This window comes from Emys orbicularis, chromosome 2 (assembly GCF_028017835.1).
Source record: "Emys orbicularis isolate rEmyOrb1 chromosome 2, rEmyOrb1.hap1, whole genome shotgun sequence".
Lineage (NCBI taxonomy): Eukaryota > Metazoa > Chordata > Testudines > Emydidae > Emys > Emys orbicularis.
Window position 1 is genome coordinate 183,270,423 of NC_088684.1, and position 13,648 is coordinate 183,284,070.

The 13,648-nt window shown below is 39.9% G+C and overlaps 1 protein-coding gene across 2 annotated transcripts in view; it reads left to right on the top strand.

Annotated features, from left to right (window-relative positions):
* The window catches only part of PTPN3 (protein tyrosine phosphatase non-receptor type 3), a 206,214-nt gene that overhangs the window by 44,052 nt on the left and 148,514 nt on the right, over positions 1–13,648 (top strand). For both annotated transcript variants that reach the window (XM_065398552.1, XM_065398553.1), the window contains exons 7-8: positions 5,608–5,728; positions 11,783–11,870. In XM_065398552.1, coding sequence (XP_065254624.1) covers positions 5,608–5,728; positions 11,783–11,870 — 209 coding nt within the window. The remainder of the gene's footprint in view (positions 1–5,607; positions 5,729–11,782; positions 11,871–13,648) is intronic.

Below are 13,648 nucleotides of genomic sequence, written 5' to 3' on the forward strand. Positions count from 1 at the left end.
AAGAGGAAAAAAACTTTTGAAGTGATAATCAAGATGGCTCAGTACAGACAGTTTGATAAGAAGCAAGTGTGAAAATACTTACAAGGGGAGATAGATTCAATGTTTGTAATGGCTCAGCCATTCCCAATCCCTATTTAGCCCTGAGTTGATTGTGTCTAGTTTGCATATCAATTCCAGCTCAGCAGTCTCTCCTTGGAGTCTGTTTTTGAAGTTTTTCTGTTTTAAGATAGCCACCCGCAGGTCTGTCAAAGAATGGCCAGACAGGTTAAAGTGTTCTCCCACTGGTTTTTGAGTATTATGATTCCTGATGTCAGATTTGTGTCCATTAATTCTTTTGCGTAGAGACTGTCCGGTTTGGCCAATGTACATGGCAGAGGGGCATTGCTGGCACATGATGGCATATATCACATTGGTAGATGTGCAGGTGAACGAGCCACAGATGGTATGGCTGATGTGATTAGGCCCTATGATGGTGTCACTTGAATAGATATGTGGACAGAGTTGGCATCGGGCTTTGTTACAAGGATAGGTTCCTGGGTCAGTGTTTTTGTTCAGTGATGTGTGGTTGCTGGTGAGTATTTGCTTTAGGTTGGGGGGTTGTCTGTAAGCGAGGACAGGTCTGTCTCCCAAGATCTGTGAGAGTAAAGGATCATCTTTCAGGATAGGTTGTAGATCTCTGATGATGCGCTGGAGAGGTTTTAGTTGGGGGCTGAAGGTGACAGCTAGTGGTGTTCTGTTATTTTCTTTGTTGGCCCTGTCTTGTAGGAGGTGACTTCTGGGTACTCGTCTGGCTCTGTCAATCTGTTTTTTCACTTCAGCAGGTGGGTATTGTAGTTTTAAGAATGCTTGATAGAGATCTTGTAGGTGCTTGTCTCTATCTGAGGGATTGGAGCAAATGCGGTTATATCTTAGAGCTTGGCTGTAGACAATGGATCGTGTGGTGTGTCCTGGATGGAAGCTGGAGGCATGTAGGTAAGTGTAGCGGTCAGTAGGTTTCCGGTACAGGGTGGTATTTATGTGACCATCGCTTATTAGCACAGTAGTGTCCAGGAAATGGACCGCTTGTGTGGATTGATCTAGGCTGAGGTTGATGGTGGGATGGAAATTATTGAAATCATGGTGGAATTCCTCAAGGGCTTCTTTTCCATGGGTCCAGATGATGAAGATGTCATCAATGTAGCGCAAGTAGAGTAGGGGCGTTAGGGGACGAGAGCTAAGGAAGCGTTGTTCTAAGTCAGCCATAAAAATGTTGGCATACTGTGGGGCCATGCGGGTACCCATAGCAGTGCCGCTGACTTGAAGGTATATATTGTCCCCAAATGTGAAATAGTTGTGGGTGAGGACAAAGTCACAGAGTTCAGCCACCAGGTTAGAGACAAGCACCTGCTGAAGTGAAAAAACAGATTGACAGAGCCAGACGAGTACCCAGAAGTCACCTCCTACAAGACAGGGCCAACAAAGAAAATAACAGAACACCACTAGCTGTCACCTTCAGCCCCCAACTAAAACCTCTCCAGCGCATCATCAGAGATCTACAACCTATCCTGAAAGATGATCCTTTACTCTCACAGATCTTGGGAGACAGACCTGTCCTCGCTTACAGACAACCCCCCAACCTAAAGCAAATACTCACCAGCAACCACACATCACTGAACAAAAACACTGACCCAGGAACCTATCCTTGTAACAAAGCCCGATGCCAACTCTGTCCACATATCTATTCAAGTGACACCATCATAGGGCCTAATCACATCAGCCATACCATCTGTGGCTCGTTCACCTGCACATCTACCAATGTGATATATGCCATCATGTGCCAGCAATGCCCCTCTGCCATGTACATTGGCCAAACCGGACAGTCTCTACGCAAAAGAATTAATGGACACAAATCTGACATCAGGAATCATAATACTCAAAAACCAGTGGGAGAACACTTTAACCTGTCTGGCCATTCTTTGACAGACCTGCGGGTGGCTATCTTAAAACAGAAAAACTTCAAAAACAGACTCCAAGGAGAGACTGCTGAGCTGGAATTGATATGCAAACTAGACACAATCAACTCAGGGCTAAATAGGGATTGGGAATGGCTGAGCCATTACAAACATTGAATCTATCTCCCCTTGTAAGTATTTTCACACTTGCTTCTTATCAAACTGTCTGTACTGAGCCATCTTGATTATCACTCCAAAAGTTTTTTTCCTCTTACTTAATTGGCCTCTCAGAGTTGGTAAGACAACTCCCACCTGTTCATGCTCTCTGTATGTGTGTGTATATATATCTCCTCAATATATGGTTCACTCTATATGCATCCGAAGAAGTGGGTTGTAGCCCACGAAAGCTTATGCTCTAATAAATTTGTTAGTCTCTAAGGTGCCACAAGTACTCCTGTTATTCTTGTGTATGACCTAAGCCTTTCAACAACCAAGAGAAACTGTTACACACTTTAACCAGGCAGTGAAAGTCTTTTATACAAAACTAAACCTTGGGGAAAATCTGAACCATTTTTAGAATTACATGGGAGGCCAGGGCCACAAAGCATAAATATCCACCATATATATATAGATAGATAGACAGACAGACAGACAGAGACACAGGAATTTTTCAGGCCTTTAAATGTTTGTCAAACATCCTTTTACCTCGTTGAGGACTCTCACAACTGTGCTACTTGTTAGGCATATTATCTCAAGGGTTCATCCAAGGAATTTGCCACTTGGCTATTTGGTCTTTATTGCATTCATTGACCGAGCACTATTAAATAGGTGTGCTCTCCTTGTTTACTATGGCTTTTTGAATGGTTCTGTTTTTTTTTTTTTCTTTGATTTTTTTCTTTATTAAAACTTTTCAGATACATTTTAAATGATCAATGCAAATTCAAATAAGAGGTATGTGTTTCTCTCCCCCCCCCCCCCCGGCTCCATTTCCTTGAAGATTGTTTTCTTCATGTTTGTTGAGATTGTTATACTGCTGGTTACTTCTCAGTTACAATGAATCATAGAGCATCAGATGCCCACAAGCAGGAAAGATAAAACATCCTAATTCTTTTCCATTGTTTAGGTAATAAAAAAAAAAGTGGGATGATGCTTGAGACTACTCTTCTACAATGTGTACTAAGCAGCGTTTATTATAGTTAATCTCTTCAACTATTGCAGTTGTCTGGGGAGTTGGAGATGCAAGTCTAACCTGCGCCTCCTTGCTGGCCTGACAAGGATGTCCCTAGCTAGGAAGGAGGGGGGATGGGGAGAGAAAAGAGGAGCCTACATGTTTGGAAGATGAACTAGAAGAACCCAACCTCATAATGAATCACTGAGCAATAGGTACTCTCTTTAGAGAAGGTAAAATTACGATAAGAAACACAAGCATAGATTTTGAAGTAGAAAATTAAGATGTACTATTCTTGGCAATGTAGTCTCCTGTTGACAAGAATATGCTTCAAACCAACTTTGGTATGAAAAAAAACAAAAAGCCTCGCTCAGCTTTGCCCCAAAAAACAAAAATATTGGGTCAGAGATTATATGGAAGAGACTGAGAAATTTTAATTGCTGGAAAGGAAAAATAAGTATACACTCCAGTCAAAACACAGTTGTCTGAAATGTGCATATTTTATTTTGATACCATTATTAAGCATATATTACTTTGGATAAACATTTAATAAGTTTGTGGTTTTATAGCCTTAGCCTTTAGTTGTGCACATCTGTGCAAGGCATTGGCCTGGATCTACATTAATGTGTTGCAGGACATGGAATGTTTTCAGTTTGGCACAGTTCATACAAGTGACTGGTTTGCTTTCAAAGGAAGAGTTAATGTTTAACAAACATTGTTAAAGTTTGTTTAGATATTTATCATTAAATCCAAATCTTTCTGCCAAGAGTGGGTTTTGCTAACTAGTACAAAAATTAAGCTGTTTTCAAAGGCATTTAGGAGCAAAGGACAGCAGGAACATTACAGTAACCAAACTAAATTACTTCATGTTTGTCCATTAATTTTCTCTTCCATTTAAATATGTGTTGTGACCCCAGTTAGTGCTGACAAGTAGCTATGGGACTGTATTTTCCCAGGTGCTGACAGCTTTCATTCTTTTATATCTCAGTAGTTAAGGTTCATATGGCGTAGAGGTTTTTCCTTCGTATCTTAATTGGCCAGTATTCCTAAATTCGGCATTCCCTTTGCTTTAGGTATCCTACAATTGTTGTGCTACGGGTTCTTTTATGAAGAAATATTGATTCTTTGGATAACCCGCCATTTCATATTTCATGGCCTTTAAAATTTTTGTAAAATAATGGCATCTTGTTTAGAAAAATGTACTTTGGGTGACTTGGCCAAGGCTTTATTGTATACTGAAATTTCTGCAGTGCAGACCAGTATGTGTTCTTGTGCTTATCCACAAAATATCTTACAAGTAACTTTTTCTATATTTTTAATGCTTTAAATGTTTTATAATAAGTACTGTTTGTTCTGTGCTGAGAAAAATAGTTCATGTTCTAGTGATTTGCATAGTATCATATCACTTCTGTAATTTTGATTGGCATATGAAAGCATTACTGCTGAGTCATTTGGGTACATCTATACTTGTGAACTTAGAATTCCACTGAAATTAGTTCTAGGTAATTCTTTTAGCAGCAGGTAAATGCTTGAATCAAAACAACAACAAAAAAACCTTAACAAACTCTGACTTGCTATCCATAAAGGGTGATCTTTAGACGAAGGGTGTCAAACTTATTTTGTGGAAAGGGCCGAGTTACATCTTTGACTTGTGTTCATGAGCTGAGGCTACAAAGTTAGGGCCATATGCTGTCCTTCAATTTATAGCAGATATCCCATTGCTAGAGAACAATATGTCCATTTTTGTTATATGTCCATTTACTGTTATATTCAGCATCGCTCAGTGGGAAAATATGATTATGGGCACTTGTATAGAATACTATTTCCATCCTTTGTTTATTTGGCCATTTGTGCATATATGATTGTTGTAAATCCATGCACAAATTAGGAATTGGTTATCATGAGAAATGTTAACACTCAGTTAAGATGGATAAATGACAACTGGGTTGTTAAAACGGGACAAAACAACATTAGTTAAAGTTTGGAAGATTTTCTTTATAGTTTTAAATACAAGACATTTTTAAAAAAAGAATTTTCAGTCTGCAGATTCTTTATCTGTAATGGGGCCACACACACATCAAATGGGCTCAGTTTGATTTCCCTGATTTAGACAATTCTGTTTCACCTGTGACATTTTACATGGTTATATTCTGTGCTGGTGCAATATGTGCGGTCTAACAAGTTTTGTTATGGCATACAAAGCAAAAGTATGGATAAATGAGTAACTGAACAAAGTATTAAGCTAATCAGTGCCCAAAAATGTATTTATGGTAAGCATACTTATATGTTGGAAGAGATTTTCATTTGCTGTTGTTTTAAGATTGAGTAGGTTAAACAAAACTGTGGTCAGTGAGAAATAATCTTTAATTCTTGCGGTTTTCCACAACTATACTTACTCTTGGTTAATATGCCATTTAGTGCGGAAGGGGGAGTTCCCGTAAACAGTATTTACACTAGACTGAGGCTATCTATGAAACCTTTTTTGTGCATGTGTTTTTTCCCTAACAGCTCAGTTTGGAGACCATAACTCTTCAGTACATCGTTCAGGATATCTCTCAAATTATCGTTTCATACCAGATCAGAACGAAGATTTTTTAACCAAAGTAGAGTCACTACATGAACAGCACAGGTAAACACATACTTTTACTATCTTTCCCATTCCCTCTCCTTCCCCTCCACCTCATGAGTTCAAAAAGAAAATTGGGGAGGGGAGGGAAGGTTAATGTTCCTGAAAGTTTAACCTGGTGAATGTTACATTAATATTGTTTTTAATAAGCTTAAGCGTTCTGATTTTGAAATATATGTATTCAAAAGTTATGTACTAGGGAATATAGCATAAGTTAAATTTAAAAACAAATCTTCATTAATTGAGCCACTGATTATTTTATAAAGTATAATAAATTAATGTTGTTGTCAGGTAGATATTGAGGGCATTTCTTTGAGAGCTCCTTGCTTTAGAGGGCTTTGGACCATGATCAAAATCCTGTGGGATTCTCATCGGGCTATGGAAAGCATGAATAATTTCTGGGTTTTACTGTTTAAGATAGAAAAGGAGGTAGCTAATTACAGCTGGCCAGATATGTCATTTTAAAATGTTTTGAATCATTATGGCTGTTAGTCATTAGTGAAAAAATGTGTTGGGTGTGGGCTTGGTTTGCATGTATTCTGTGGCTGGATTTCTTGATTCCTTTGACATATCTATGCTGAAATTTGCTGTGTGGGATAAGTGGGGAAACATTTTTATTGACTATATGTACGTTACTAACACAGCTAGTACTGTATTGATAGTTATTAAAGGCATTAGCAAATGTTCAACTAGAGTGAAGTTAGAATTCTAATTTACATTGTGACTTTTTTGTTGTTTTCAGAACTTATTTACATTACCTTTGAGATGAAATTTTCCATTTTTGTTTTAATCTCAGAGATGCATTAAATGGATCTTAATGTCTGACGGTTGACATTTGCTACTAGGATTGGGTATCTTTAAGGAAAGTCTGTTGGTCAGGAGTCAGGAAAGAGGTTATCTTCAGGACAATAGTTAACTTCTGTGCTACATTATGCATAGTACTTTCTATTTCTATTTTAAAGTTTTAACCTTTAGACTGCAACACATAGGAAAAAAGTACTACAGTATCTTTTTAATTTTCTGACTATTTAAAGTTCATCTAAAATCAAATTAAAATTTATTTTGTTTACTTTTTATTTTTTATGTCCTTTATCATAACAAATACTTCAAATTGAACTAAATTATAATTAAGTTCAGTCTTCTAGGCAAAAATAAAAAATGTAAAGGCCCTTCAAAACTAAAAATTTGAATCTATCTGTCACTTTTTACCCTTTTAATTCTGTGTTGCTTGTTTGGCGAGGTGTAACTAGCAAACATTAGTTGGGTAGGAAGGGGAAGGTATTTAATTTACTTTAAGTGAAAAAAGAAGTCTTGCATCCATTGAATGTTAGTGACATAGATGAAGGTGAAAAACACTAAAGGAAAATTGGTCCTCACATATAGAAGGAATCTTCTAGACTGTGATGGATGGACTGGATTAACTGGACCACAAAGGCCACAGAAGGAGATATGATAAAGATCTTGGTGTCTTCCAATCTTCTACCATAGAAGCCTGTGTGCTGCATCACAGCCCCTGTATGTTGCTTCTGTACCACAGGGAACAGCTTTTTCACAGCAGCTCTTCTTAGTTCAAGGATTTAGGCTGTAGACCCAAGGGTTCTGGCAATTCCTCTTAGGTACTGTCCTGCACTTTGTCTACTCCCTCCCCTATTGACATCTCCAGGCCCTTGTCATGGAATATCGGGAGTAGTCAGACAGCCAAACCCTGGGCACAAGTGAGGTAACACCCACACTGTAAGGGGTATTGGCTCTCCCTGTCAATGGCCACTGCTAATCAGGGCTGTTATTCACTTTGAGTGGACAAGCTGAAGCTGACTGCTGTCAGTCTGTACCAAAAATGTGGGGTTACTGGTGTGGCTGGAAACCTGTATGCTGGGTGCAGATATAAGTCAGTTAATTGAAAATGGTGGGGGACTGTTAGAAATCACTCTTGCCAGTGGAGGATTGTGAAGGGGCACTGAATGGAGGGGCTGAAGTCAACTCCTCACTGCAGACAGCTGTCAGCTTTGGAAGTGAGTGACCAGTTGGATCCCTGCAGAGCAGTGGACAATATGAATATGGATAAAGATGGGGCCTGTGAGGAAGGAGATTTCTTTTTTTCTTCAGGCTCCTCTCTGAGTATTTAAATACTGGAGTCAGGTGTTTGTGATGCTTATTTGTGATAGGTGATGGTAAATAACTCAGCAGGTACACCAAAGTACTGATAATCAAGGAGTTTAACTGCCTCATTTGAAGCAATCAGATTTTGATAATTGAGGAGACGACCTATGGGCAGATTTGCCTAGTAAAGAACCTCACACTTCCTAATGGGCCTAATCCCTCCTTTGAAACCTTCTGCTTGGTGGTTAAAGCCAATCTCTAACTATTAGGGATTAGGCTGAGACCTTCATGAAGGATCTGATTATTCCACATCCTCCTTGGAAGTATCTGGTGATTGCCAGTGTCTGAGACAGGATACTAGATTAGCTAGACCAAGGATCTGATCCACTAAGACAAATCCTATATCCTAAGGGGAGTCCATTAGAAGGAAAAAAATATAAAAGTATTTTTCCCATCCTTTATTAGGGTCCCTGGGAAATTATGTTTATTTGGTATGATAGACTCTGTCTAAGCTGATGTGAGTTAGCAAAATCTGCCATAGGCCATACATAATTCCTAGACCAGATTGTCCCCTTTAAATTCTGTCCCTTTATGGGGATTACACAACTGCAGGGACTGCACTGTAAATAGCCATGTCCTGCTTTATCTCTTCCAGGTTTCCCGTTTGAGTTCTTGCCCTCAATAGTCCTAAAAGTGGAATTGATGAAATGATTAGGTCACACAAAGATGCTACAAACTTGAGAAACTCATGTACAGTGTGGTTTCTGACACAAGACTTCCATATCTCTCTCCATTACACTGCCATAGCTTGGAGAGAGATTGAGTCCAGCTCACAGAAGTCTCCTGAACACACTTGTTCTAGACACTGGTGTGTGCAAACTATCTGCTAGGAAAGCTGTTGACACCATAACTAATTGGTAATGCTGCAGATGTTCAGGAATCTTGGCTGTCCTTTCTTATTTCAACTCACACAAAAAATTCTAAATCTGCAAAAAGATTTCTCCTTTCCGTAGATATGTGATTTTTATAACAAGGTTTTCTGATCATTCTTTATTTTGTACCATAGTAGCTAGGAGAGCCAACTGACTGTGATCCGAAGAGGTGGACACCATCTCTGGAATCCACCTGATCCAAATGGGTAACATGCTTTTGGGGTAGTTAGACAAAATTGTTAAGAAAGTAGCCAAGTTTGACAAGCAATTTTGAGGAAAAAGGATAAACACTTTAACCCTAGGGCAAAAGCTACAGGAACTACAAGTTCTGTTTTGGGGGTAACATATCCTATCTATACCCAGCATGAGGGGTTCCAGACATATCACTAACTCTTGGTTTTGGGTAAGGACTGCCAGGAGCGTTGGGAAGAGATATGAGGAGTAGTTTCAGCTTGTCCACTCAACATGCTGACAAACTGTCTCTGGTTAGGTGACCAAACATTTCTCTTCACCGGAGCAGGTAGGATTTTTATGCTTGTCTTCTGATTCCTTCTTTGATTTGGTTTTCTGGACACCTACAGCTTTGGTGCAGGTTATGTACACAAACTCATGATTAAATTCTGTTGTTTAGTTTAGGGCTTATGATACTACATCTGCTCCTTTTCTGTAGGCATATTGTGTGCGTTTTTTTCCATCTTAGTAGAATTAAGGCCCTGATCAAAATTTTGCAAATGCAGTTGATAGGACTCATAAACACACAGACTTCAATTCTTAACTTTCTATATTAATCAACTGTCAGATAACCAAATGATTATTGTGATTTCTCTCTACTGTTCCAACATAGTAGGAGATGTGTTGGGTTGCAGTCCTGGGATGCAAACATCTCCAAGACTTTTCCTATTCCAGGCAATGTTCAAAGAACAGTATCCTTTTGGCAATTTTCTAGATGCAGCAGTCAGTGGAACTGCAGTTCTGAGTAAACTACCTGGACCTCAGGAAAGAATGGTGGCTAGTTATGCTTATACCCTTTGATATATGTCATCCTCCCAAGTCACTCTTTCCTAGTGTTGTCACAGTGATCAGAGAAGGACATAGTCAATGTAATCCACTTCATTCTTTTTTGACATTGTTGGCCCTGGTTTTCCTGGTTGGAGATGTCCTTAAGTCCTGCTGTAGATCTGTTGTTGCAGTGGTCACTGTAGTGGCCACTTCCAGGCAGACTAACAGACATATTTAATGACCTGGAATTTGAGAGAATGGACTTGAAGGTTTATACTGAGCACCTGCTAGATGGCCTCCTTTGATTTAGGAAGGATTTTACATCTAGAGCAGCGGTTCTCAAACTGTGGGTCAGGACCCCAAAGTGAGTTGTGACCCCGTTTTAATGGGGTTGCCAGGGCTGGTGTTAGACTTTCTGTGGCGCGGAACTGAAGTCCAAGGGTTTCCCCCCCTGCCCGGGGCAGCGGGGCTTGGACTTAGGCTTTGGCCCCCCTGCCTGAGGCGGCGGGGCTTGTGCGGGCTCAGGCTCTGCCCCCACTCCGGGATCATGTCGAAATTTTTATTGTCAGAAGGGGGTCGTGGTGTAATGAAGTTTGAGAACCCCTGATCTAGAGTTACTACTGCATCTGGAAAGTCTTCATAACCTGGTTTTCTTACTATAGCTGTAAGGCCATGACAGTTTCTTACAATTCCTGATTTCAGGTCATTTGGTAGCTTCATTAGCCTCAGGACTCTCAAATCAAGGTACCTCACTCAACCGCCTTCAGAAGTTCATCTGGCAAATAGTTGTCTTTTTCTCCTCTCATCCCTAGATCCTTTAGGGCAGTAACTAAGTTGGACTGGGCTTCCTTCATCATTATACTTCCTTTCTATTAAGTTTGTCTTTCTGGTTTTCAATCACTTCCGCTAGAATGATCAGTTAGTATGTTGCATGGTCTGTAAAGTACTGCAGGAAAGGCCTTTTAAAAAAACAAAGTGGTAGTCAGAACTACTCGAGGATTCTTACATATCTTTACCAGGATGTAACTCTTAGTTTGTTTTGCCTTAAATGCACTGAGTTTCAAAAGGTCAGATGGTGACACCTGATACGTGCAGATCAAATTATTTCCAATTAGGAAATTTCATGTCTTGTTCCTCTCCTATGCTGGGAAGAACAAAGGTGTGAAAGCTTCAAAGCCAACATATCCCAGCAGTTCAGGTTAGCAAACGCAGAAGCTTACAAGAAGACTGGGGGAAACCCTCTTCCAAATCTTGCAGCACATTTATCAAGGTCTGTTACCACATCTCTGGCAAAAACAAATAGAAGGTTTTATGAGGAGATTTGCGGAGTAGCTTTCTGATAATTTCTTTGTTCATTCATAAAACACTAAAGTAGATGTAACTTCTTCATATATTGTTTTTTTGGTAGCTGGGTTTCTTTAATTATCTCCTTTCATTGTGCTCTTCCTCTGCTTGTTCTTTGGGGTAGGCTGCTTGCTACTTTCAGTTAATCACTAGACTGGAGCACAAGCATGACTCTGTGTGAGAATAGCAATTGGTATGGAATCTTTTCCACCCCTGTGAATAGTTATGCCTTATGTTTTTAGTTATTTAAAGGTTCAGACTTCGAAAGTTGCTTCTGTTTGCCAGAAGCTGGGAATGAGTGACAGGGAATGAATCACTTGATGATTATCTGTTCATTCCCTCTGGGGCACCTGGCATTGGCCACTGTTGGAAGACAGGATACTGGGCTAGATGGACCTTTGGTCTGACCCAGTATGGCCGTTCTTATGCTCAAATGGGGCTGTGATGCAATTCCCTGGATTATATAGGAGGCGTCTAGAAGGAGCTAAAATACTGAATCTTTTAGCTGCTTCTGTGCTATTTGCAGGTATGATCAACCTGTCAGCCTCCAGACTACAGGATTCTTCTGTTTTGAAAAGAAACATTTGTAATAAGTTAAAATAGTCAAGTCAGTGAGCTTAATTTCTTGTTCTAACTTAAGGTAGTTAAAATTAATAACTTTTTTCTTTTTTTTTTTCTTTAGTGGTCTCAAGCAATCTGAAGCAGAGTCCTGTTATATAAACATAGCACGAACCCTTGAATTCTATGGAGTAGAATTACACAGTGGTAGAGTATGTTTACGTTGTCACTTTTTGCTTGGAAAAATAATTGAATTTATGAATACTGTTTTTAAGACAAGAGTCTTTCATTGACAGTGAAAACAGAAGCACTTCAGTATTGGCTGCACTGTATTTTGTTTTCAACTTAATTTGTATTATATTTCTCAACTTTGCATTTGACATAAGTGTCTCCAGTTTTGTCAGTAAATTAAATTGAATTTATAGAATAGTTTTCCCCCTCATTTGAGGACATTTTGTCTTTGATACTGCACAAGATTTTAGAGAACAAAATATTTGCTTGAAGGGTGAAAGTAAACTAGATTAGTGTGTGTTAAGTACTTGGAAACTAAGTGGCTATTTTTGTGACATGGCTGGCAGAAGTCTTCAGTATCACTTTGATTTCTAATGCATCCTTAAGAATCCCGACCCTTTACTTCTTCAGCATAGTCTTACAACCCTAAATCTAAGTCTTGGGTCTCCATCTACTAACATGCAAAATATGAAAGATGTGTCTTAAAATGATTGTAGATGGGCACCATAATGCATAGTTTTCTCGAGAGAGAGGTCTCCTGTCCTAGCATGCCAAATAGATCACATGATAGCATACCAAAGTCTAATTGCACCTTTATTTTGTGTAATATAAATGGTGAGCTCTTCTCAATGTGATTTGCACGTGTCTCAGTTGCTGCCATAGTTGGCCATATTGTGGAACAAGAACTTCTCTTAGCAGAGCTTAGGTGCTTGTTTTCATGATAAAGCACTGCTGCTGTCCTCTCATAGGTGGGTGACGTATTGGGGTTGACAGGACTTTCATTCTGATGCTCCCTATAAGTGAGCCATATTGGAGCCCGCAAATGTATTGTGGCAAATGCCATCGTCTTTGCCTCCAACAGCTAAGAGGACTGAGTGGAGATACGATGTTCCTTCCTGGGGATTTGAACATTTCTACACACTGCCCTTCCCAGGGTCCTTAGTGATTTTGGCACTAAATGAAAGGAATGTCTAGGACAACCTTCTTCCACCCCAAAGGGAGGCAAAGAGATTAGACCTTTCAGATGGAAAAAAATATTGCACTGCTGGCCTGCAATGTTATATTGCGAACCAGCAAGCCCTGATGACTAGATATGATTTCTCCCTCTGGCATGATGTCCTTAAATGCATGTAAAAATGGCCAGAGGATGCCAGACAGGAGTTTCTGGCAGTACTGGAAGAGGGCAATATGGCTGCCAGGACGTCTCTTCAGGCTTCACTGGATGGGGCAGATATGGCAGTCAGAGCCATGACAACTGCAGTAGTGATGCACAGAGGCTCATAGCTCTAATTGTTGGCTCTTCCACAGGAGGGGCAGCAGATGATACATGGTCTACCCTTTGAGGATCCGACTCTTATTTTGCAGCACACTGATGAGAAACTTCATAGTCTGAAGGACTGGAGGGCTAAGTTGAAGTCTTCAGGAATTTACACCCCATATCCTAAAAAGAAACAGTTCCTCCCTCAGTCATTGCACCTTTATCAGCTGTTCATGCCTAGACATTCTGACCAGTCCAGAAAGAAGGGGACAAATCATAGGAGGAGGAATCTGCATTTTTCTTCCTCTGGGACTCTTTCCAGGCAGCCCAGAAATGCCAAGCAGTCTGATTGATTGCCATATTGAGGGCAGTTTACCAGTCTGCATTACACCAGTTTCTCCCACCCGTTTTTTCCAGCAGGTTATCCCACTTCCTGTGTGCTTGGGCCCATATTACCACAGATCAATGGGTTCTAAGTCCTGTGGAACTTGGATACACTCT